Genomic DNA, 25,185 nt, shown 5'->3' with positions numbered 1-25,185 from the left:
ACTTGTATTTATGATTCAACAAAGTGAAATAGGTTTTATACAGGACTTCTCAGAGCCTTTAAAATGGTAATATTAACCTATTAATACCTCATGACACACTGTCCTAGGGAATACAGTTTGGGAAAGGCTAAATTAACCTAATGTTAAAAAAAAAAAGGCACAACCAAATTCAACCATCATATACAATAAAAACACCAAAATGAAGGCAAGTATTCCAAAATGTCAGTAGTGAAAGATTCTAGATGAATTTTTTTTACTTTTATTTCCCATATTCACTTTAATGAATCTCTATAAGGAACATGAATTTAAAGAAAGCAGCAGTGTCATTATAGAAAACCTATGCTGAAGTCAGAGTTGTTTTTTTTTTGTATTTTTCTGAAGCTGGAAACGGGGAGAGACAGTCAGAGAGACTCCCGCATGCGCCCGACCGGGATCCACCCGGCACGCCCACCAAGGGCGAAGCTCTGCCCACCAGGGGGCGTCGCCCTGCCGCGACCAGAGCCACTCTAGCGCCTGGGGCAGAGGCCAAGGAGCCATCCCCAGCGCCCAGGCCATCTTTGCTCCAATGGAGCCTTGGCTGCGGGAGGGGAAGAGAGAGACAGAGAGGAAGGAGGGGGGGGGGGTGGAGAAGCAAATGGGCGCTTCTCCTATGTGCCCTGGCTGGGAATCGAACCGGGTCCCCCGCACGCCAGGCCGACGCTCTACTGCTGAGCCAACCGGCCAGGGCTGAAGTCATAGAGTTTTAAAAGCTGTGTGACCCTGGCCTTGGCAGGATAGCTTAGTTGGTTAGAGCATCATCCTGGTACACAAAGGTTGCCAGTTTGATCCCCGGTCAGGGCACATACAGAAGCAGACTGAAGTTTCCATCTCTCTGCCTCTTTCTTTTTCTCCCCCTTCCTCTCTAAAACCAATAAATAAATTTTAAAAATACAATAAAAAATAAAAGCTGTGTGACCTTGAGCAGATTCCTCAATCTCATCAGGTCTGTTTTCTCATCTATAAAATTGGAAAATAGGCCCTGGCTGGTTGGCTCAGTGGTCGAGCATCGGCCTGGTGCGCGGAAGTCCCGGGTTCGATTCCCGACCAGGGCACACAGGAGAAGCGCCCATCTGCTTCTCCACCCCTCCCCCTCTCCTTCCTCTCTGTCTCTCTCTTCCCCTCCCGCAGCCGAGGCTCCATTGGAGCGAAGATGGCCCAGGCGCTGGAGATGGCTCCTTGGCCTCTGCCCCAGGTGACAGAGCGACGCCCCGGAGGGGCAGAGCATCGCCCCCTGGTGGGTGTGCCGGGTGGATCCCAGTAGGGCACATGCGGGAGTCTGTCTGACTGTCTCTCCCCGTTTCCAGCTTCAGAAAAATACCAAAAAAAAAAAAAAAAAAAAAAGGAAAATAATGCCTCCCTATTGTGCTTGCTATGAAGATTAAATGAATTATGATATCCAAACCACTCAGCACAATGTCTGGCACACATAGTAGGAGGTAGAGGTGAGGTAGAATATGGTAATTATTATTGAGTGATTAGAGTTTTGGAGTATAAGATAGGAGTGGTGGTTTGAATAAGGGCACTGGTCCACTCATTACGACAGAGAGACCAGAAAACACCATTATGTGAGCTTTTTGCGTCCTCCTGCAGCAAAGAATTGCAGAAGCTGTTCCTGAATATAGGACAGTATTCCACAGGACACTTGGCAGGGATGATTATGAATTCCCAACTGAGAAACTTTTGTTTCATGGTGAGCAGCCTATGAATACTGTATTTTTAAAACAAACAAACAAACAAACAAACACCTTGATAATTTCTTTGAACTAAATTTAATCATTGTACCAGAGAAAGGCATTTAACAACTTTGTTTTTCTAAAATCCTCAAGATAGCCCTTGCCAGATAGCTTGGTTGGTTAGAGCATTGTCCTGAAGTACAGAAGTTGCCAGATCGATCCCTGGTCAGGACACATACAGGAACAGATGGATGTTCTTGTCTATCCCTTTCTCTCCCTTCTTTCTTCTCCAAAATTAATAAACATTAAAAAAGTACTCAATAAAAAAAAAAAGTACTCAAGATACTATGCTGAATGAAAAGAACTTGTGCTTCAACTAGTTTCTTCAATATCATTCTGACAACTTCACTGCTTCACAATTGTGATTCTTAGAAACTTGTCATTAAGATTCTTCAGAATTCTTAAATAACTTTTTCTGACTTCATTTATTTAAATATCCTAGAATAGGCCCTGGACGGTTGGCTCAGTGGTAGAGCGTTGGCCTGGCATGCAGGAGTCCCGGGTTCGATTCCCGGCCAGGGCACACAGGAGGAGCGCCTATCTGCTTCTCCACCCCTCCCTCTCTCCTTCCTCTGTCTCTCTCTTCCCCTCCGCAGCCAAGGCTCCATTGGAGCAAAGTTGGCCCAAGCGCTGAGGATGGCTCTGTGGCCTCTGCCTCAGGCGCTAGAATGGCTCTGGTTGCAACAGAGCAATGCCCCAGAGGGGTAAAGAATCGCCCCCTGGTGGGCATGCCGGTGGCTCCCGGTTAGGCACATGCAGGAGTCTGTCTGACTGCTTCCCCATTTCCAACTTAAGAAAAATACAACAAACAAACAAACAAACTATCCTAGAATAGCCTCTTGAGCTATAAGTTTGACGATCCAGAAAACTATTTTTAGCAGGATGAGTACTCTCTGTGACTGATGTTGTTTTATTTTTAAGAAGGAAAAATCCTTAAGATTGATAGGGTGATGGTATTTTAAATTGAAAGCAGTGCCAAGGCAAATAGGGCAAGTAGATATGAAGTTGGAACATAAAGAGTTATGGGTGTGCTTTTTGCCAGTTTAGCTAGAGGATGAGGAAGCCTTTCATAAGAAGGAAGGGAGAGAGTCTGTTAGACACAGTGATCTTTTAGGTGGATTAGACACTTCAGCCTGCACCCTAGCCTTTATTTGCTCAGTGCTTAATAACCTAGAGCAGACTAATGGAGACAGCCTGTCATAATTAAGGCCAATACTGTTCTTGGTGTCACTAATATCCCTCTAGTTAAGAAAAAAATAGGAGACAGAGGAAGGTCCAGGTCAACCTAACTAGAAAAAACAACAAACTTAGTGTTGGGGACCCTTAAAAAATAGTATCATAAAGTAAATATTTAAAATAAGACATTACAACAAATTACTGGAGACTTGGAGATTCAGATCGCTTCTCTTCTGAAATCTCTCATTAGGCAATTTATCAGACATGCTTATTACATAGCTTGCTTCTTGAGCGCAAGCTGGTTTCCCCTCTGCACCTGGAACACTCCGGAACTTTCAGCAACTCACTGCTCTCCCAGGTGTCCGTGCCAGTGATAGACCCTTAAATTAAGATTCATTAGTTTCAACGTCCCAGGATCATGCCTGGGAAGTGGCTAATATTCTGCCAGCTTTGGAGACATAAGGGAAAGCAAGCCTGGCAGAGGTACCTATTCCAGTCCCCGTTTGCTTAGTAGCTGGTGATTGGAAGATAGTCTGCAACAATGTTAAAAAAAATTAATTAGCGTCATATAGTCCTACCACTTTACTTGCTAGGCTGAACAGACCGAAGTAGTTTATCATCTGTGTCCCTTGCATCCAGTTCAGAACAGGTGCTTGAAATATTTTGGGGATAAAAAGGCTGAAGTCCTGTAAGTCCCTCAGTCCTATCTAAGGGTAGGAGTGAGCTATAGAGCGGTGCGACAAGAATCAACGGGGGGAAAAAAACCCCTCAAAGCGGTGGAATTGAGAGTGGATTTCTTCCCTCTGCCGGAAGGGGCGGTTTGACTTTGCCATACTTAGCTCGATTTAAGGCCCTACTCCGGGCCGTGTTCCAACAGCTGCCTTCTCCTCTACGGTCCAACCTATCCCAAGAGCAACAGGAGAGTCTTCCGGGTTTTGAAGATTAGCTCTCGCTCCTACTTTGGGGGACCGACACAAGGAGGAGCGTAGGAGGACCCGCCACCGGAAGTTTCTTTGGATAGAAGGAAAAGGGGCGAAAGTAGACCAAACACAGGTTCTCAGCACTTTGCTTCTAGCCGGCTCTCCTTTCTTTCGGCAGGGAAGGTGCCCAACTGTTCTTTGCATCTGTGGGAAGCAGCTGCGGGGGGTTCTGCAACCCCTTTCCATCTTCCGAGCACCTCGAGGCTGGACATGACGTACACTTGTCTGTAACTAGGGGCGGGACCGCAAAAGGAAGAGCGGCTGCACCGAGTGCTCGCGAGAACATTCCTTTCCTTCGTAGTTCTCGTTCTGCAGCTTCACTCTCGTCGCAACGAGATCTTTCGAGATCTTCTCCGCCCCCGCTGCCCGGCGCCCTCTCTGCGGCCGCTGAGCCGGAGCCGGCCGAGCAGCACGCTCCGCAGCAGCTCCGTTTCCGAGCACCTCGGCTCTCGCCAGTCCCGCACTAGCACCGGTCCTCCGGCCCACGCAGTCCACTCTCCGTGCGCCGTCTCCGTCGTGCTCCGCGTCCTGTCTCGCCGGCCGGACCCGGGCTCGAGCCTGAGCTGTAGCCAGCGCCATGTCGGTGGTGGGCATAGATCTGGGCTTCCAGAGCTGCTACGTGGCTGTGGCGCGCGCCGGCGGCATCGAGACCATTGCGAATGAGTACAGCGACCGCTGCACGCCGTAAGTGTGGGCCAGGCTGGCCGCGTGCACCGAGGGTGGGGAGAGAGTAATTGCTCCCGTCGGCTACCCTCGGAACTGGGGAACACGAGCATTGGAGTCCTTTCAGTTCCGAGCCTAAGGCCCCGTAGGTAGGGGACCCCCACTGGGTGCCACGTTACTACGGTCCGCGACCTGCCGTGTGGGTCTGAGCCAGGGGGCGAGACCTTTTCCCGGTGGTCCGCTGGCCGAATGAATACTGGGTGCGGCGCTCGGGCCAGCGGAGGCCTCGAGTCACGACCTGGAAGGCAGGCAGGCCTGGGGTGTAGGAGGGACCGAGGTCCTCTTTCAGCCGGCACAGACCAGGCCTGGAGTGTACGGACGTTTCTGGAACCTAACAGAATTCTTAGCTTTGCATACAGCAGGCACTTAATAAAAGTTGACCGGGTTCTGGTGTCTGCCTGCGGCAAAACTGTGGAGCGGCCTGGAGCGGCCGGAGTCCCACGTGAGTGGGGGCGGGGCGGCGCCCCGAAGCGACGGAGCGTGAGGACCTGAGGCTCAAGCTCAATATGGACCAGGTTGGGGTAGCACGGCTAGAATCGGAAAAGGATTTAGTAAAATCGCTGCCACCTTGATACCTTTGCATTCATTTTGCTTTTTTCACAGTTTCAGTATATTGAAGAGTATTGGGTTATTTCTGCTATTCTGTGCGCGTCCACTTTCACAGTAAGACAGTCAAACCAGGATTTGGCCACAATTGTTAATGAATGACTCGAGCTCACTTTGACTTTTAGAATTTATAAGGGGTCCCCAAACTGCGTTCCCCTGAGGCCATTTATCCGCCTCCACCACCCCCCGCACTTCCAGAAGGGGCACCTCTTTTATTGGTGGTCAGTGAGAGGAACATACTCCTGGAGTACTGTATGTGGCGGTCCTCACGTACAGTACTACTTCCGGTGACGCAGGACGCAGGCGTCATATCACTTGTTATGGTAGCAGTGACATAGAACCGGACATTGACCATCTCATTAGCCAAAAGCAGGCCCATAGTTCCTATTGAAATACTGGTCAGTTTGTTGATTTAAATTTACTTGTTATTTATTTTAAGTATTGTTTGTTCCCGTTTTGTTTTTTTACTTTAAGATATGTGCAGTGTGCATAGGGATTTGTTCATAGTTTTTTTTTATAGTCCGGCCCCCCAACGGTCTGAGGGACAGTGAACTGGCCCCCTGTATAAAAAGTTTGGGGACCCCTGACCTATACTAAATGATGGGACCAGTATAGACACAATTCTAAGAAATCATACTTCACCTCGGTCTTTCTTTGTTAGAGTAAATAAAACTTACTTTTTGAGTACATAGAGGCTTTTCAATCTATTGTTTTCCTTTTGGACAGAATTTCTTAAACTTTGAACTAGTTGATAAGTTCTTAGTGTGGCCGTTAACGGTCATCTGTTCTAAGACCCGATTTTCACCCTCACGTTTGTCACGCTTCCTAAGCAGATTGCTAGCCAAACTAGGTTGCCCATCTACTGGCCTGATCTTTGGTACTCAGAAGGTTACGTTTCCTTTCTACTTGTCAAGTTTCTGCCCCTTATTTTAGAGGCAACCCAGGTCTTTCTAAAAGCGCACCCAGACCCCAAAATGAAGTCTGATGGCTTTGTCGATTTTGTTTTTAATTTTTAGCAGGAGATATATATATATATATATCTATTAAATTTTATTTAATTTTATTTATTCATTTTTAGAGAGAGAGAGGGGGAGAGAGAGAGAGAGAAGGGGGGAGGAGCTGGAAGCATCAACTCCCGTATGTGCCTTGACCAGGCAAGCCCAGGGTTTTGAACCAGCGACCTCGGCATTTCCAGGTCGATGCTTTATCCACTGCGCTACCACAGGTCAGGCCTATTTTTTTTTTCTTTTTGTATTTTTCCGAAGTTGCAAACGGAGGTAGTCAGACAGACTCCCGCATGCGCCCGACCGACCGGGATCCACCTGGCACACCCACCAGGGGGCGATGCTCTGCCCATCTAGGGCGTTGCTCTGTTACAACCAGAGCCATTCTAACGCTTGAGGCGGAAGCCACAGAGCCATCCTCAGTGCCCGGGCCAATTTTGTTCCAATGGAGCCTTGGCTGTGGGAGGGGGAAGAGAGAGAGAGAGAGAGAGAAAGAGAGAGGAAGGAGAGGGGGAGGGGTGGAGAAGCAGATGGGCGTTTCTCCTGTGTGCCCTGGCCGAGAATCGAATTTGGGACTCTTGCACGCCAGGCCGACGCTCTACTACTGAGCCAACCGGCCAGGGCCAGCAGGGGATATAATTTAAAGTGTGTAGTTCAATTGTTTTTGTGTAGTTATGAAATTGTGCAACGATCAAATCAATTTAAAAATTTTTTTAAATTTATTGATTTTAGCTAGGGAGGGGAGAGGAGGGAGAGACAGAGGGAGAGAGACAAGAACAGAGTATGTGCCCTGACCAGGGATCAAACTAGCAACCTCTGCTTTGGGTTGACGCTCTAACAACCACGCTATCTGGCTAGGGCTTAAATCAATTTTAAAACATTTTCATCAATCTCGAAAGAAAGCCTCTACTTGTTAGCATACATACCCCCTCACCACCAATTTGTATATTTCTTAACAATGGGTATGTTCTAATTTGTATTTCCAGGGAAGTGTGTTGTGTATTGAAGTGCCCTTTTTTTTTTTTTTTTTTTTAAAAGCATTGAAGTTTCTTTTAAAGTATTTAACCATTACTTTTCTATTTGACATTGTCTTCCTCTCTAGATCCTGGTTTTCTTCATTGTCATAGTTTCCTCCAAGGAACTAAAAAGGCTGGTGCACTGAGTTAGGCATGTAACATCTTGGTTTTTTCTTGCCTAGAGTTGAAAATACTTGCTCCAGAGGGAAGAAAATCTCAAATATTAGAATGGTGTTTACTGCCCTTTCTTTTAGACTTATTTTATGCTCTCATTTTGTAGAGTCATTACCATACTTTTACATAATTCCATTACTTGAACCTGACTCCTTTCAGGAAAAAAAGAATTTTACTTTTCCAGGTTACAAGTAAATTTTCCTCAAAGGCTAAGTGATGGGTGACCAGATATACCATGTCATTCTGATAAGATCTCCTTTAAATACTTTAAGTGATTTTTCTTGCATGTTTTTCCTATATTTTTGTTTGTATTCCTCAGGAACTTATAGGGATGCCATACATCTAAGTAATATTTTTTTATAAGTTTTTTTAAAATTATTTAATTTTAATTTTTTTAAATTTTAATCATTTCTAGAGAGGAGAGAGGGAGAGAGAGAGACAGAGAGGGAGAGAGAGGAAAGAGAGACAGAGAGAGAGAAGGGGGAGGAGCCGGAAGCATCAACTCCCATATGTGCCTTGACCAGGCAAGCCCAGGGTTTCGAATCGGCGACCTCAGCATTTCCAGGTTGACGCCCTATCCACTGCGCCACCACAGGTCAGGCAGTAATATTTTTGAACTGTGATTTTGATTAGCTTAAATTGCTGTGTTGGAGTCTGGCTGAGTAGAACCTGGAAGTGGAAAGGTTGATCTTTGTAGTGGTTATATGGAAAAATGATTTTATACCTCAGAAGTAAGTACACAGAGGCTGGTATGCATTTTTGTTTCAGTGTGAGAGTGGAAATGAGATGGAAATTCTAGAGGGGTGGCTGTAAGGTATTTTTCCCCAATAGAGGAAGAAGGAAGGGCGGAGCCACAAAATGTGGAATAAAAAAAGGCTTTATTGAGTACAGAGCTCATCCAGCCTGACGATGTTCCCTGGTCCCGGGGACACAGAGGCCAGGGAAGTTGCATGGGGTGATGCGCGTGGGGGATATTTAAAGGGTCTCTAGCGTGGTCGAGCTAATATGATGTGGTGAAATTTCACTGGCTGGCAGACAGTCGCTTTTTGCAAAAGACTCCTGGGAAGTTTCTTTTGGCGCGCCCGAGTGTGGGCGGTCCTAGCCAAAGTTCCTGGGGCTGGGTTCCTCAGGTGACCGTCCCCCATTGCAGACTACTCCACAGTGGCTATGATGGAAGTACCTCATTTTAAATTGTGGGTGGGGGTAACAGCATTTGAATTCAGTTTTTTTTTTTTTTTTTGTATTTTTCTGAAGTTGGAAATGGGGAGGCAGTCAGACAGACTCCCGCATGCGGCCGACCGGGATCCACCCGGCACACCCACCAGGAGGCGATGCTCTGCCCATCTGGGGCATTGCTCTGCTGCAACCAGAGCCATTCTAGTGCCTGAGGCAGAGGCCATGGAGCCATCCTCAGCGCTCGGGCCAACTTGACTCCGATGGAGCCTTGGTTGCGGGAGGGGAAGAGAGAGAGACAGAGGAAGGAGAGGAGGAGGGGTGGAGAAGCAGATGGGCGCTTCTCCTGTATGCCCTGCCCGGGAATTGAACCCAGGACTCCTGAATTCACCCCAGGCCGGCCAGGGCTTGAATTCAGTTTTTGAGGAGCTAATTGAGTCTTACTCGGAAGAGATGCTCATTTTTTTTTTGTCAGGTTTAGGTTTTCTCTTAGCAAATGATTAAGAGCCTCCAATATGACAGCCATTGTGTTAATCACTAGAGGTAGTCTGATGAACAAATAAACAGGATCCTCCAGTCATGGACATGACTAATGGAAAGAGCCAGATGTTAAACAAATATATACGCAATTACTAATTGTGGTAAAGGTAGCCTGGGTGAGAAAGTACAAGATACAATGACAATTAAATACTAATTTAAATTGTATGTTGGGTGGAGATGAAAGGTGCTCTTAAGAAGTGCGATGTGGCCCTGGCCGGTTGGCTCAGTGGTAGAGCGTCAGCCTGGCATGCAGAAGTCCCGGGTTCGATTCCCGGCCAGGGCACACAGGAGAAGCGCCCATCTGCTTCTCCACCCCTCCCCCTCTCCTTCCTCTCTGTCTCTCTCTTCCCCTCCCACAGCCAAGGCTCCATTGGAGCAAAGTTGGCCCGGGCACTGAGGATGGCTCTGTGGCCTCTGCCTCAGGTGGTAGAATGGCTCTGGTTGCAACAGAGCGTCGCCCCAGATGGGCAGAGCATCGCCCCCTGGTGGGCATGCCGGGTGGATCCCGGTTGGGCGCATGCGGGAGTCTGTCTGACTGCCTCCCCGTTTCCAACTTAAGAAAAATACAAAAAAAAAAAAAAAATGCCATATAAGCTGGTACCTGGAATATGAGTAGGAATTTACCTTGGAAGTTGTGGGTCTGAGGAAGAGCTGTTCCAAGCAGAAGGAACAGCAAGGGAAGACGAACTGTTCCAAGAAGAGCTTGGCAGATTTGACAGACTTAGAGGAACATAGCTGCGACTCTTGAGCCACTTGAGAGAATGATGTGAGATGAGTCTGGAGAGGAGTTAGGGAGGGCAGACTAGATGATGGCGGATGATCTTGCAAAGTCACATTCTTGATTTTTATTTAGGCGCAGTGGAAGGTATTCTAACATTTTAAAACATGATTAACTTTTTTGAGGAGAGTGGATTTATTTGAGAAGGGCAAGAGCAGCAGCAGGGTGATACCTTAGGAGGCTATGCAGTAGTACATGTGAGTGTTGATGTTGCTCTCTAGTGTGGTAGCATGGGTGAGAGGTGGATGGCCTCAAGATAAACTTTGTGGAGTTCTAAATTGGGAAGTGTCCGTGTTGATGTTTTTTGATTATAGGCTTGGAGTAAGAGGGAAAACCTAATTTTATATTTAGTTGGATTATTACATTAGAAAAGGTACAACCAACCATAAAGTGTTTTTTTCTGCATTAAAAATGTCATTGGAGGCCCTGGCCAGCTGGCTCAGCGGTAGAGCGTCGGCCTGGTGTGCAGGGGACCCGGGTTCGATTCCCAGCCAGGGCACATAGGAGAAGCGCCCATTTGCTTCTCCACCCCCCCCTCCTTCCTCTCTGTTTCTCTCTTCCCCTCCCGCAGCCAAGGCTCCATTGGAGCAAAGATGGCCAGGGCGCTGGGGATGGCTCCTTGGCCTCTGCCCCAGGCCCTAGAGTGGCTCTGGTTGCGGCAGAGCAACCCCCCCCCAGGGGCAGAGCATCGCCCCCTGGTGGGCAGAGCGTCCCGCCCCTGGTGGGCGTGCCGGGTGGATCCCGGTCGGGCGCATGTGGAAGTCTGTCTGACTGTCTCTCCCTGTTTCCAGCTTCAGAAAAATACAAAAAAAAAAAAAAAAAAGTCATTGAAATGTCAAACAGTAGTGAGGTTAATTGAGCCATACTTTCCACAATGAACAATTTATAGGGTAGAAATGAGTTACTTATGAAAATAATTGTCTGAATTTTTAAATTACAGTTTACATTTAATATTGTATTAATTTCAGATGTACATACACTTCATAAAGTAGCCCCCCCATATTTCTAGTAGTTACACAGTTATTACAACATTATTCACTGTATTCCCTATACTGTACTTGACATCCCGTGACTACTTTGTAAATACCAGTTGGTACATTCACCCTTTCACCCAGTCCCCCAACCTCTCTCCCCTCTGGCAACTATCAGTCTTGTCTCTGGATCTGAGTCTGTTTCAGTTTTGTTAGTTTATTTTGTTCCTTAGGTTCTGCGTATAAGTGAAATCATATGGATGGTATTTGTCTTTTTCTGATTGACTTTACTTAGCATAATAATACCCTCCAGGTCCATTTGTGCTGTCACAAATGCTGAGATTTCAGTCTTTTTTATGGCAAAGTAATATATTGTATTACATGTACTGCAGTTTTTATCCACTTGTCTGTTGATGGGCACTGGGGCTGTTTCCATATCTTGGCTATTGTAAATAATGCTGCAATGAACGTAGGGGTGCATATATTCTTTTGAATTAGTGTTTTGGGTTTCTTTGGATATATATATACTCAGAAGTGGAATCACTGGGTCATAAGGCATGAATTGTTTACATTATCAATTTTATGGACTTCCTGATGAAGCAACATATTAGGAATTTGAAGAGATGAAATGATTAATAATCACCCTTCAGAGCAAAAGCTGAAAATATGTGTAATTTTTAAGTGACTGGCAGGTTAACATCTGATACCTTATTTGTGCAAGACAGTTATTCTATGAAGTGAATGTCTTTTCATGTCATGTAGCTCTAAGAAGAGCAGCATGACTTGGATTTAAAGAAAAGGAAGGCTGATTTGTTAACTAGTGTTTCAGACCACTTAACACCATTTCCCCTCATATTTAATTTCAGAGGTTCTGGAAGTAGCTTATTAAAATCATTTAAGAACTAAAATACAACCTTTTATACAAAATTGGTAGAAGTTATTTACAGGAACTTTGTCAGTAGGTTCTAAATTGTGTTTTTTAAACTAAAACATTCTTTTTCTAACTGACTTTTAACAGAATACTTGTTTGTTGCCTGACCAGGAGGTGGTGCAGTGGACAGAGTGTCTGACTGGGATGCGGAGGACCCAGGTTTGAAACCCTGAGGTTTCCGGCTTGTGCATGGGCTCAGCGTGAGCGCAGGCTCACCAGCTTGAGTGTGGAATCATAGGCATAACCCCTTGTTCACTGGCTTGAAGCCCAAGGTTACTGGCTTGAGCAAGGGGTCACTCGGGCTGCTGTTGCCCCCAGGTCAGGGCACATATAGGAAAAAGCAATCAATGAACAACTAAGGTGCCGCAAGGAAGAATTGATGCTTCTCATCTCTCTCCCTTCCTGTCTGTCTGTCCCTCTCTCTGACTCTGACTCTGTCATTGTCAAAAACAACAACAGATACTCAAGTGTTGAAGTGGAGTTTTCTCTCCCTCTTAATTATTTGCTTTCTATCCTTGCATACCTTTCTCTAGCTTTTCACTTATATACCTTGAGTGTGTGTGTTTAAATAGGATCATACTACATTTTGCAACTTTTTTTTCAGTCATACACGATGCAAATGTAGGTTTACAGTTCATATGGAAAATAATATAATAAAAGAAATAATGCAGAAATAAACTTTCACCTACTCAAAACTGTAATCCTTTTGCCACACCCTATATTTTATTTTTCTGAAATTAGAAGCGAGGAGGCAGTCAGACTCCCTCATGCTCCCGACCAGGATCCACCCAGAATGTCCACCAGGAGGCGATCCTCTGCTCATCTGGGGTGTTGCTCCCTTTCAGCCATGGAGCCATCCTCAGCGCCCGGGGCAACTTTTGCTCCAGTGTAGTCTTGGCTGCGGGAGGGGGAGAGAGAGACAGAGAGGAAGGAGGAGGGGAAGGGTGCTTCTCTGATGTGCCCTGACCGGGAATTGAACCTGGGACTTCCACACACTGGGCTGATGCTCTACCGCTGAGCCAACCGGCCAGGGTCCACACCCTGTATTTTAGATAACTTTCAGAGTTAAATATGAATTTATTTCCTTAACTATGTAATTTCATAATTATGGCTGTAACATGTTTTCTTCAAACACTCAGGTTATTTCTAATACTTTGCTGTTACAAACAGTTCTTCAAGAAGTAGTTTTTTATATTTATGGTTACATGTTAATACTTCTGTTTTTGTTGGATAGATTTCCAGATGCCAAACTGCTAGGGGAAAGGATATAAATGCGTAGAGTTTCAGTACATATTTCCAGAATAGAATACTCTGTAAAAATTTAAGAGATTAGTTTATACCAGGAACATAAATGATTTATATACCTTACTGGGGGTTGTGAAGATTAAGGAGTTAAACTAAAGTGTTTAGAGTAAAGTCTGTGCAAGTATTTGCTATTGCTATTATTACCTTTTTGTATTTTTTATTAATCCTCTTTATTAATGGATTACTATATATTGGAACAGTAAATAGAATCTAGAAGTTTGCCTTTTAGGGTTCATCAAATGTGCAAAAGTCACTGGCTCAGGAGTGTTTTAGATACTGTATCTCAGAAAAACAAGTTATTTAGTAGCAACTTTTTTTGGGGATACCGTATTTCCCCATGTATAAGATGCTCCCATGTATAAGACACACCATAATTTTGGGGCCCGAAATTTGAAAAAAAAAAAAAGGCATTACATAAATTTATTGAACTCAAGTTTTATGCATCATAAAATTCATACAACTCCTTATCACTGTCAAAACTCCCATCTATTAGCTTGTCCTCATCTGTGTCTGATGACTAATCACTGTCTTCATATATTGTCTGGTCCTCAGTTCCATCTATGGCATTTGAAATGCCACACTTCTACACGCACCCAGTTTTTAGACCCCAAATTTTTGAAAAAGTTTATGCGTCTTATACATGGGGAAATACGGTACTTTCTAGTTTGGGCCTAAGTAACCAGAGGACACTCTGGTTAATATAATAATCAGTTTTGCCGCCATTTCTTATTTGATAATCTAATTACTATAGGTTCTCTGAAAAGCTCATTTTCTTATATTGTTTAGGAAGGTGAATTTAGAGCAACAGCTGTCCTAATATCCTGAGAGCAGTTCTCTACACACTTATAAACATGAAACTACCTTTTAGAATCTGTGCCGGTCACAGCTGTTATTTTTTTTGTGTGTGTATGAGACAGAGACAGATAGGGACAGACAGGAAGGGAGAGATGAAAAGCATCAATTTTTTTGTTGCTGTTCCTTAGATGTTCATTGACTGCTTTTTCATATGTGCCTTGACGGGAGTGGGGGGGCTCAAGGAGAGCCAGTTGACCCCTTGCTCAAGCCAGTGACCTTTGGACTTAAGCTAGTGACCATGGGGTCATGTCTAGGATCCCATGCTCAAGCCAGTGACCCCACGCTCAAGCTGGTGAGCCTGAGCTCAAGCTGGGTAAGCCCGAGCTCAAGCTGGCGACCTTGGGGTTTTGAACCTGGGTCCTATGAGTCCCAGTTTGATGCTCCAACCACTGCGCCACCGCCTGGTCAGGCAGCAGCTGTTTTTTTTTTTTTACAGAGAGAGCAAGAATCAGAGAGAGGGATAGTTAGGGACAGACAGACAGGAACAGAGAGAGATGAGAAGCATCAATCATCAGTTTTTCATTGAGGCACTTTAGTTGTTCATTGATTGCTTTCTCATATGTGCCTTGACCGTGGGGCTACAGCAGACCGAGTAACCCATTGCTCAAGCCAGTGACCTTGGGTCCAAGCTGGTGAGCTTTGCTCAAACCAGTTGAGCCCATGCTCAAGCTGGCGACCTCGGGGTCTTGAACCTGGGTCCTCCGCATCGCATTCCGACGCTCAATCCACTGCGCCACCCCCCGGCCAGGCAGGCAGCAGCTGTTTTTAATATCCTATCTGAATGTGTAAAAAGGTTTTGCTGGTATTATTGCTTACCTAGGAAAGGGAGATCAGTGCTATTTATTCTCTGTCTTAATTTGAATTAATTTCCAATACTGTCAGCCTGTAATTTGGAATGGAGGAAAAGTAATGTCAGTCAAACAACAAGTGTCTAGGTACTTAATGTTTTTAGCAGCTTTAACTTGGCATTGTGTGTGGTATAGATGAGGAATTGTAAGATAACAATATTGCTGTCTAGAGATATTCTAGTTGGAAATATGAGGGACATAAAGCCGCAGTTAAAGGTTATGTACAGACTTAAAATAATTGAATTCAGAGGAGTTATATCAATGGGGGATGGAATGATGAGGAAAGGGGGAGGTGTGGGACTTGAGCATATAGGATTAGAATACATGGAGGAGCCCTGGCCGGTTGGCTCAGCGGTAGAGCATCGGCCTAGCGTGCGGAGGACCCGGGTTCGATTCCCGGCCAGGGCACACAGGAGAAGCGCCCATTTGCTTCTCCACCCCTCCGCCGCGCTTTCCTCTCTGTCTCTCTCTTCCCCTCCCGCAGCCAAGGCTCCATTGGAGCAAAGATGGCCCGGGCGCTGGGGATGGCTCTGTGGCCTCTGCCTCAGGCGCTAGAGTGGCTCTGGTCGCAACATGGCGACCCCCAGGATGGGCAGATTATCGCCCCCTGGTGGGCAGAGCGTCGCCCCTGGTGGGCGTGCCGGGTGGATCCCGGTCGGGTGCATGCGGGAGTCTGTCTGACTGTCTCTCCCTGTTTCCAGCTTCAGAAAAATGAAAAAAAAAAAAAAAAAAAAAAAGAATACATGGAGGAAAGAATGTGGAGAGTCTGAGGGAAGGTGTAGAAAAAAGTAGGCATTAATTAAATGGGTTTGGTTGGCACTACTGAAGTATGCATGTATGAGATTTGGAGTTCAATAGTCCTCATTTTGAATCCTTGAGTCAGATCTTCATTATAAAATTGGGTCAGTAATAGTTTCTTTGTGAGAGTGTATTTGGGAGAATTAAATGTAGAATGCTTAGCTTATTGTCTGGCATATGAAGGCTTAATAATGAAAGCTGTGGGACCAGGGAGTTTGACCTGGATGAAAGAGAAGCTTCCTGCTGTTAAGCGGGGACTGGATACAGGCTGTGTGCAAAGTTGAGAAGTTCCTGGTGAATGGACGGCAGTAGATATGTTGCCTTTAAATATCTTGTCGTATGTATTCTGTGTTACTATCCTGACGGAATAATTGAGCCACTGAAGACTTTTCACAGGATGCGTTGAGGAGAAACAGCCTGAATGGAGTTTTGTATCTAGTCTGTTTTAGTACTTATATAATTACAGGCATACCTTGAATATATTATGGACTTGATTCCAAACCACTGCAATAAAGGTAGTACTGCCATGAAGCAAGTTGTAATCTTTTTGCTGGTGGAGGGTCTTGCCTTCAGTTTGTATAAAACACATCAGTAAAGTGAAGTGCTATGAAACGAGGTTTCCTGTATTAGAAGTATTTATCTAAATGCTAATTGTGGCCATCTGCGGTGCGTAGGAGATAGTTGTGGAATTACAGTTACTGCAATCTTTGTTTTCTTCTTTGTACTTTGTTGTTTTCTAATTTTTTTTTTTGTATTTTTTTAAGTTGGAAACGAGGAGGCAGTCAGACAGACTCCCGCATGCGCCCGACTGGGATCCACCCGACCTGCCCACCAAGGGGCGATGCTCCGCCCATCTGGGGCATGGCTCTGTTGCAACCAGAGCCATTCTAGAGCCTGAGGCAAAGGCCATGGAGCCATCCTCAGCGCCCGGGCCAACTTTGCTCCAATGGAGCCTTGGCTGCAGGAGGGGAAGAGAGAGACAGAGAGGAAGGAGAGGGGGAGGGGTGGAGAAGCAAATGGGCGCTTCTCCTGTTTGCCTGGCTGGGTATCGAACCCGGGACTTCTGCACGCCAGGCCGACACTCTACCACTGAGCCAACCGGCCAGGGCCTGTTTTCTAATTTTTCTACAGTGAGTTTGCACTAGAAAGAACTGAACTAGGTCCTGGTGCTGGCACTAATACTCAACTGAATATTTTTGGGCTCTCTTCACTTTTGTGTAAGTGTGTAAGCCTTTAGGTTGAAGTATCTGTCAATATGTGCTGTTTGACATATTGACCATCATTAAATTGTTCTTTTTAAATTGAAGTAGTAGGATTTTTTATTTCTCATGGGTAGATGATTTTAAAGATGGCTGACTGGATTCTAGTGGACAGTGTGAGAAGGTGAAGCAGAACTTTCATAGCAAACTGGTTGGTTGGTTTTTTTTTTTTTTTTGTATTTTTCTGAAGCTGGATACGGGGAGAGCCAGTCAGACAGACTCCCGCATGTGCCCGACCGCGATCCACCCGGCACGCCCACCAGGGGTGATGCTCTGCCGCGACCAGAGCCACTCGAGCGCCAGGGGCAGAGGCCAAGGAGCCATCCCCAGCGCCCGGGCCATCTTCGCTCCAGTGGAGCCTTGGCTGCGGGAGGGGAAGAGAGAGACAGAGGAAGGAGGGGGGGGTGGAGAAGCAAATGGGCGCTTCTCCTATGTGCCCTGGCCGGGAATTGAACCCGGGTCCCCCGCACGCCAGTCCGACGCTCTACCGCTGAGCCAACTGGCCAGGGCTGGTATTTTTTTATGAAACTCAGACCAGTGCTTCACTGAAGCTATAATAATAGCTAATATTTTATTTATTCTGTGCTAGTCTCTGATATAAAAGTAGATCAACAAAATTTAATCTTAAAGCAACCATATGAGGGAGGTGCTGTAATTTCTCCATTTTCAAGATGATTAATTGAATTTGAGAGTGATTAAGCAACAGAGAGGTCACAGTTAGAAAGCTAGAAAAGCAGAGAAGGGATTTGGACAGACCCAGACTGTCTTGATACTAGAGTCTTAGATCTTTTTAGTGCATGTATCTTCATCTCAATCAAGTTGATGGCAAAGTGGAAAGCTAAGGATTTCTTTCTTTTTTTCTTTTTTCCCCTAAGGATTTCTTTCTTTGGTGCAGTAGTTGGCTTACTGTTATAATGTAAGAATTATGCAGGATACTATGTTGATGATTTTCTGTGATATGGTAAAAAAAGTATGGACTTTGCCTATACTTTGCAAGAGTTGTGTACCCTGTTTGAGGTGTTGCAGCTGTATGTATTATGTGGTGAAGATTGATGTTTCATTAGTGACATTTGATTGCTTTGTGAGAAGTTGGGAACTGTTTGTAGTGTGTGTATGCAAAGACCAAAAATATGAATAATTTGAACTGATAAAAAGCTTTTATTTAAGGCTCTGGCCGTTTGGCTCAGTGGTAGAGCGTTGGCCTGGCATGTGGAAGTCCTGTGTTCGATTCTTGGCTAGGGCACACAGGAAAAGTGCCCATTTGCTTCTCCACCCTTCCCCCTCTCCTTTCTCTCTCTCTCTCTCTCTTTCTCTCTCTCTCTCTCTCTCTCTCTCTCCCCCTCCTGCAGCCAAGGCTCCATTGGAGCAAAGTTGGCCCAGGTGTTGAGGATGCTCCATGGCCTCCGCCTCAGAGAATGACTCCGGTTGCAATGGAGCAACGCCCCAGACGGGCAGAGCATCGTCCTTTAGTGGGCATGCCAGGTGGATCCTGGTCAGGTGCATGCAGGAACCTGTTTCTCTGTCTCCCTGTTTCTCAATTCAGAAAAAATACAAAAAAAATAAAAAATAAAAAACTTCTGGCCTTGGCCGGTTGGCTCAGTGGTAGAGCGTCGACCTGGCGTGCGGAAGTCCCGGGTTCGATTCCCGGCCAGGGCATACAGGAGAGGCACCCATCTGCTTCTCCACCCCTCCCCCTCTCCTTCCTCTCTGTCTCTCTCTTCCCCTCCCGCAGCCGAGGCTCCATTGGAGCAAAAGATGGCCCGGGTGATGGGAATGGCTCCTTGTCCTCTGCCCCAGGCGCTAGAGTGGCTCTGGTCGAGACAGAGCGACGCCCCGGATGGGCAGAGCATCGCCCCCTGGTGGGCGTGCCGGGTGGATCCCGGTCGGGCGCATGCGGGAGTCTGTCTGACTGCCTCCCCGTTTCCAGCTTCAGAAAAATACAAAAAACCCCCAAAAAACAAAAAAACTTCTATTCAACTTTTTAAGATATAGGAAACACTAATACTATTATTAAAACGGCAGAAGTAGATTTTAAAAGTAAAAATGTTAATGATTTCAAGGAAAATATTAGAGCAACTTTTTTTTTTTTTAATTTTTTTACAGAGACAGAGAGAGAGAGGGATAGATAGGGACAGACAGGAATGGAGAGAGATGAGAAGCATCAATCATCAGTTTTTTGTTGCGAGACCTTAGTTGTTCATTGATTGCTTTCTCATATGTGCCTTGACCGTGGGCCTTCAGCAGACAGAGAAACCCCTTGCTCGTGCCAGGGGTTACTCGGTGGTGAGCTTTTTAAAATTATTTTTATTTTTTTGCTCAAGCCAGATGAGCCCGCGCTCAAGCTGGAGACCTTGGGGGTCTCGAACCTGGGTCCTTCCGCATCCCAGTCCGATGCTCTTAATCCACTGCGCCACCGCCTGGTCAGGCTACTTAGAGCAGCTTTGTACCACAGAACATTTCTGTGATGATGCAGATACTCTACATTTGTATAGCCCAAAATCTAACAAGTTTGAAGACGTAGGAATGATTAATTTTTACTTTAGGGGGATTGGGAAGGCTTCACAGACAAAGTGGGTGATATTTCTGGAAGATGACTGATTGAGAAGGTACCAGAGCATTTCAGGTGGCAAAAGTGGTATGAGCAAAGCAGGGAGATGGGAAGACTGTTTAATTTGTTGGGTCACTATGTGTTTTAAGGTGCAGCTGGAAGAAGGGGTTATGGGGTTGCGACAGTGAGAGACATTAGGTTCCACATAAAGGAATCTGGGCTTTATTTGTTGTAATTGGTTTTCTTGGAAAGGTAATTAGAAGCCCTTACTTCTAGAATTACCTAGGTAGAATAGGAAATTAACCCATCTTCAACAGACATACAGGAAAGTTGGGAATATTAATGTTTGTTCTTATAGCTAGTACTCAGAACTTGTTTTGAGAAGGAGATTTGAAAGAAGGGCTGTAGGCCCTGGCCAATTGGCTCAGTGGATAGAGCGATGGCCCTGCGAATGTATGTCCTGGGTTCAAATCCTGCTCAGGGCATCTAAGAGAAGCGGCCATCAGCTTCTCTTACCCTCTATCTCCTCCCCTCCTGCAGCCAGTGGCTCGATTGGTTTAAACCCCCCCCCCCTCGTGCTGAAGATAGGATAGCTCAGTTGATTTCGCCCAGTCTGATATTGCTAGGTGGATCAGTTGAGGTGCATGTGGGAGTTAGTCTCATTATCTCCCTTTCTTTCACTTAAGATAAAAGGGCTGCAAGAAACAATGGAAGATAATTAACATTGTCTTTAGTTATGTTTGGATTGGGGTATTAGCAGTATACACATTAGAAAATCTCAAGTACACTATGATTCACGCATATGTGGACTAAAATGAACAAAATAAATTAACAATAGAACAGACTGACAGCTGTCAGAGGGGAGGCCTGGGTGAAAAAGATGAAAGGATTAAACAAAAATAATCTCAGACAACAGTATGTTGATTACAGATTGAAAGGGGGTAGGGGGAGCTAGAAGAGGGCAAGGAGGGGATCAGTGGTGATGGAAGGAGACTTGACTTCAGGTGGTGAACGCACAGTACAATAATATACAAATGATGTAGTATAGAATTGTGCACCTGAAACCTGTATAATTTTATTAACCAATGTCAGCCCAATAAAATTCAATAAAAAATTTTAATCTGGGTAGTTTTTAAAAAGATGTAGTTTTACCAGTCAATAGGCTTAGGAGTGGAAAGAGTGAGTGGAGTGCATGAGATTGCCCTTGGGAAATTTCCTAAAGGGCAGTATAGGCTGTGTGTGATAGGAGAGATTTAAGTGGTACTGAGGAAATGTAAAAAAATTTTTAGTGATATTGGTATATTTGCAGGTGGGCTGAACTTGACACCTGTGCTTCCTGAGGGGCTAAACCCAGTATGCTCTAGGCCCACAGGGCTTAAGGTTCAGAGGAAATGTGATGAAACCTCAAGCTAAACCAGTGGTAGTTAACCGCCCACTAGTGGGTGCTCCAGCTTTCATGGTGGGTGGTAGCGGAGCAACCAAAGTATAAATAAAAAGATAGATTTAACTATAGTAGGTTTTATAAAGATTTATTCTGCCAAACAGTGAAAATCTGACATAAAGTACTTAGTAAGTAATTATTATTATTTGCTTTAACTTGCTGTAACTCTGCTTTATAAATTTTATAAAGTTACTTCCCTACTTTATAAATCACCATACTGTGGAACCCGTGGGCGTTTAGAAAATATTACTACTAACAGAGATATAAACGTGGGCGGTAGGTATAAAAAGGTTGACTACCCCTGATGCTAAACCATATTTATACAGAGCACAGCTGCCTGTAACTGCGCTTGGGAGATTGGTTCGATTGGTTCACAGGGGTTCTATGGAGGCACAGAGAGGCCCAATATTCTTCCACTTTGCATAGGGCTAGTAAATTGGAGTAAATTCTACTCAGTTAATAGGTCATCTAATATTGTCAGACTTGGACCAACGCAGTATGGCTCCAGAGCCTTATTTCTTACTCTGCTAAATTGAAAGAACTAGGGTTACTGGGAGACTAGAGAAGGTCAGAGCTAGGATGTAAAGTACGGAGACATGATCTGACTCCATTCCTTTCACTTTACATGACCATGGGTAAATATACTTATTAATACCCTTTTGATCTCAGTTTCTTATAAAATGAGGAAAACATAGGATGCCTATGAGGATTAAATGGGATCGTTCTCGTAAGCAATTTCTGCAGTCATAATTAAAGCAGAAGGAAGAGGGGTTTTTCTAGCTTGAGAGGAAAATGGACTCTAGGAGGATCTTTATCTTTTGGGATTTTTTTTTTTTTGATGTGAGTGAATTTGATCCTGTAGCTTGAGAGAAAGCAGCTACTATAAAGGGAGGTGATTGAGAGTAAAATGAACATGGGGCAAGGTTCCAGAAGGATTAAACAGAATGAAAAACATAAGATGATGCATAGGAGCTATGATAGGTAAAGCATCAACTCGAGTATAACTGACTAAGCTTAAGCACTTAAGTATTTTAAATACTTAAGTATTTTAAAGTAGTTGTACCTTTAAGCAGGTTTCAGTTTTGCTTTCTCAAATAAGCAGCAGATAGATCAAACCAGCAGGCAGTATATGAATTGGTGATTTGGAAGAATGTGTTCAGAAGTGAGAATGAGACAGAGTGAGAGTCAGAGAGAGGGATAGAGACCGACAGACAGGAATGCAGAGAGATGAGAAGCATCAATTATCAGTTTTTCGTTGTGGCACTTAGTTGTTCATTGATTGCTTTCTCATATGTGCCTTGACTGTGGGCCTTCAGCAGACCGAGTAACCCCTTGCTCGAGCCAGCAACCTTGGGTCCAAGCTGGTGAGCTTTGCTCAAGCCACATGAGCCCACGCTCAAGCTGGCGAGCTCGAGGTCTTGAACCTGGGTCCTCTGCATCCCAGTCCGACGCTCGATCCACTGTGCCACCGCCTGGTTAGGCTAAGCTGGCTTTTAAAAACTTTTTTTTTTTTCTCCATTGTTTTTAGAGAGAAAGGGAGAGAGAATGAGAGAAACATTGATTTGTTGTTCCACTTATTCATTGGTTGATTTTTTTCTTTAAATTTTTATTCATTGATTTTAGAGAAAGAGGGAGTGAGATCGTAGTTGCTACACTTCAGTTGTTCATTGATTGCTTCTTGTATGTTCCTTGATGGGGAAAGGCTTGGGTTTTGAACTGGCAACCTCAGCGCTCCAGGTCAAGGCTCTGTCCATTGCACCATGACAGGTCAGACTCATTGGTAGATTTTTATATGCGCCCTGACTGGGGATTGAATTTGCACCCTTGGCGTATCAGGATGATGCTCTAACCCAGTGGTCAGCAAACTCATTAGTCAGTAGAGCCAAATATCAACAGTACAATGATGGAACTTTCTTTTGAGAGCCAAATTTTTTAAACTTAAACTATATAGGTAGGTACATTGTTATTAACTTAATTAGGGTACTCCTGAACTGGCGTTTGCTAAAAGTGTCCTCAGTCTAGCCACGGTTTGCCGGCCACTGCTCTAACCAACTAAGCTATCTGGCTAGTGCCTGTAACATTTTTAAAAACAAGGAAGATTTAATTGATGAATCGATATGAGGGTATATTGTTTTATATTTATTTTTAAAAAATATTGATTTTAGTAAGAGAGGAAGGAGGGGGTGGAGAGAGAGAGAGAGAGAGAGAGAGAGGAACATTGTTCTGTTCCTGTGTGCCCTGACTAGGGAGGGATTGAACTGGCAAACTCTGCAATTTGGGACAATGCTCTAACCATTGAACTATCTGGCCAGGGCCAGGAAGGTACATTATTTTATGTTGGGATTTGGAACACCAGACTTGAAGAATTAGAACATAGTGGAGACTGACTAGTCTACCTCCCTGTAATAGTTCAGACAGGTGGTCATCCCATAAAACTTCAACATTTAAATAATAGGACTTTTTTTTTTTTCCATTTTTCTGAAGCTGGAAACAGGGAGAGACAGTCAGACAGACTCCCGCATGCGCCCGACCGGGATCCACCCGGCACGCCCACCAGGGGGCGACGCTCTGCCCACCAGGGGGCGATGCTCTGCCCATCCTGGGCGTCGCCATATTGCGACCAGAGCCACTCTAGCGCCTGGGGCAGAGGCCACAGAGCCATCCCCAGCGCCTGGGCCATCTTTGCTCCAATGGAGCCTCGGCTGCGGGAGGGGAAGAGAGAGACAGAGAGGAAAGCGCGGCGGAGGGGTGGAGAAGCAAATGGGCGCTTCTCCTGTGTGCCCTGGCCGGGAATCGAACCCGGGTCCTCCGCACGCTAGGCCGACGCTCTACCGCTGAGCCAACCGGCCAGGGCCAAATAATAGGACTTTTATTATTCTGAGAGGTAGCCCATTTCATGGAAAATTTTACTCAATATAAAGGTTAAAATAATAAATTTACTGTGTGCTTCTAAATATATGGCATTTTAGCAAAGACTCAGAAATCTTGCCTGATATGGTTTTGGGTGTGATGTTGCATTAAGGTTAAACATTGAATTGTTTGTTTATCTTCTAGGGCTTGCATTTCTTTCGGTCCTAAGAATCGTTCAATTGGAGCAGCAGCTAAAAGCCAGGTAGGTATAGTTTTGTTTTTTTTTTCCCTAAAGCAACTTATTTTTATGGTTTGTCCACACTTCCATTCAGCAGCCATTCGAGTGCCCATTTTGTGTCTGCTCTGGTGGGCCCTAGGCGTTCACAGAGCTGAGAGACGGACCTGAAGGATCTCTGTTTGCACATGCTCAAGTGAGGAGCATGGACAGTATAGTCTGCTGTATGCAAATTACAAGGATGTATTTTACCCAGAACTGGTTTAAGCAAGGCTTGCTTGTTTCTTGATGTTTTAAATGCTCCTTAAAGTTATCTCACTGGCCTTTCTTACTAATATTGAGGGTAAGTGTTGCTCTAGATTTGATCTTGTTAATCAAGGTTCTCAAGGAAGGAAAGCATACTTGTAGAAGTAGTACATTAACTTGCCATTAGTTTACTCTGTAAATGAGAAATCCGACTTATTTATTTATTTATTTATTTGTATTTTTCTGAAGTGAGAAGCCGGGAGCTAGAGAGAGACTCCTGCATGCACCCGACCGGGATCCACCCGGCATGCCCACCAGGGGGCGATGCTCTGCCCATCTGGGGTGATGCTCCGTTGCAAGCAGAGCCATTCTAGCACCTGAGGGGGAAGCCATGGAGCCATTCTTAGCGCCTGGGCCAACTTTGCTCCAGTGGAGCCTTGGCTGCGGGAGGGGAAGAGAGAGAGAGAAGGGAGAAGAGGAAGGGTGGAAAAGCAGGTGGGCGCTTCCTGTGTACCCTGGTTGGGAACTGAACCCAGGACTTCACACACCGGGTTCTACTGCTGAGCCAACAAGCCAGGGATGATGAGGAATCTGACTTATTAGCTGGTTTCTGAGTAACCAGAGGAGCAGAATCCTACGAGTTCTTTTACCCTGAATATCTGATGTTGCTGTGAAATTAAGGAGTTGCATGTTTGATTTTATGGTTCAATCTGGAGCAAAATATAGAATACATACCTGTCTTTTTTTCTGGACTGAGAAGGGCCTAAAATTTATAAGCCTATGAAAATGGTGGTTGGCCAGTTGATTATGAATTAAAATTTTTTTAAATTTATTGATTTTTAGAGAGAGAAGCATTGATTAGTTCCACTTATTTATGCATTCATTGATTTTTTTTTTTTTTCCCCTGAAGCTGGAAACGGGGAGAGACAGACAGACTCCCGCATGCGCCCAATTGG

General features: G+C 45.1%; 1 protein-coding gene and 1 non-coding gene across 2 annotated transcripts in view; both read left to right on the top strand.

Annotated features, from left to right (window-relative positions):
- The first annotated feature begins 1,866 nt into the window (after nucleotides 1–1,866).
- HSPA4 (heat shock protein family A (Hsp70) member 4) overlaps nucleotides 1,867–25,185 on the top strand; it is a 58,634-nt gene continuing 35,315 nt past the window's right edge. Inside the window, exons 1-2 of the mRNA XM_066344147.1 lie at nucleotides 1,867–4,612; nucleotides 23,953–24,010. Of these exons, the coding sequence (XP_066200244.1) occupies nucleotides 4,506–4,612; nucleotides 23,953–24,010 (165 nt within the window). The 5' untranslated portion in view covers nucleotides 1,867–4,505. The remainder of the gene's footprint in view (nucleotides 4,613–23,952; nucleotides 24,011–25,185) is intronic.
- LOC136377939 (small nucleolar RNA SNORA7) lies at nucleotides 3,353–3,492 on the top strand. Its single transcript, XR_010746541.1, has one exon. It is a non-coding gene; the product is annotated as a small nucleolar RNA SNORA7 (small nucleolar RNA).

This window comes from Saccopteryx leptura, chromosome 6 (assembly GCF_036850995.1).
Source record: "Saccopteryx leptura isolate mSacLep1 chromosome 6, mSacLep1_pri_phased_curated, whole genome shotgun sequence".
NCBI classification, from domain to species: Eukaryota; Metazoa; Chordata; class Mammalia; order Chiroptera; family Emballonuridae; genus Saccopteryx; species Saccopteryx leptura.
Note: the sequence above shows the minus strand (reverse complement) of the source record. Positions and strands in the feature narration are given on the sequence as shown.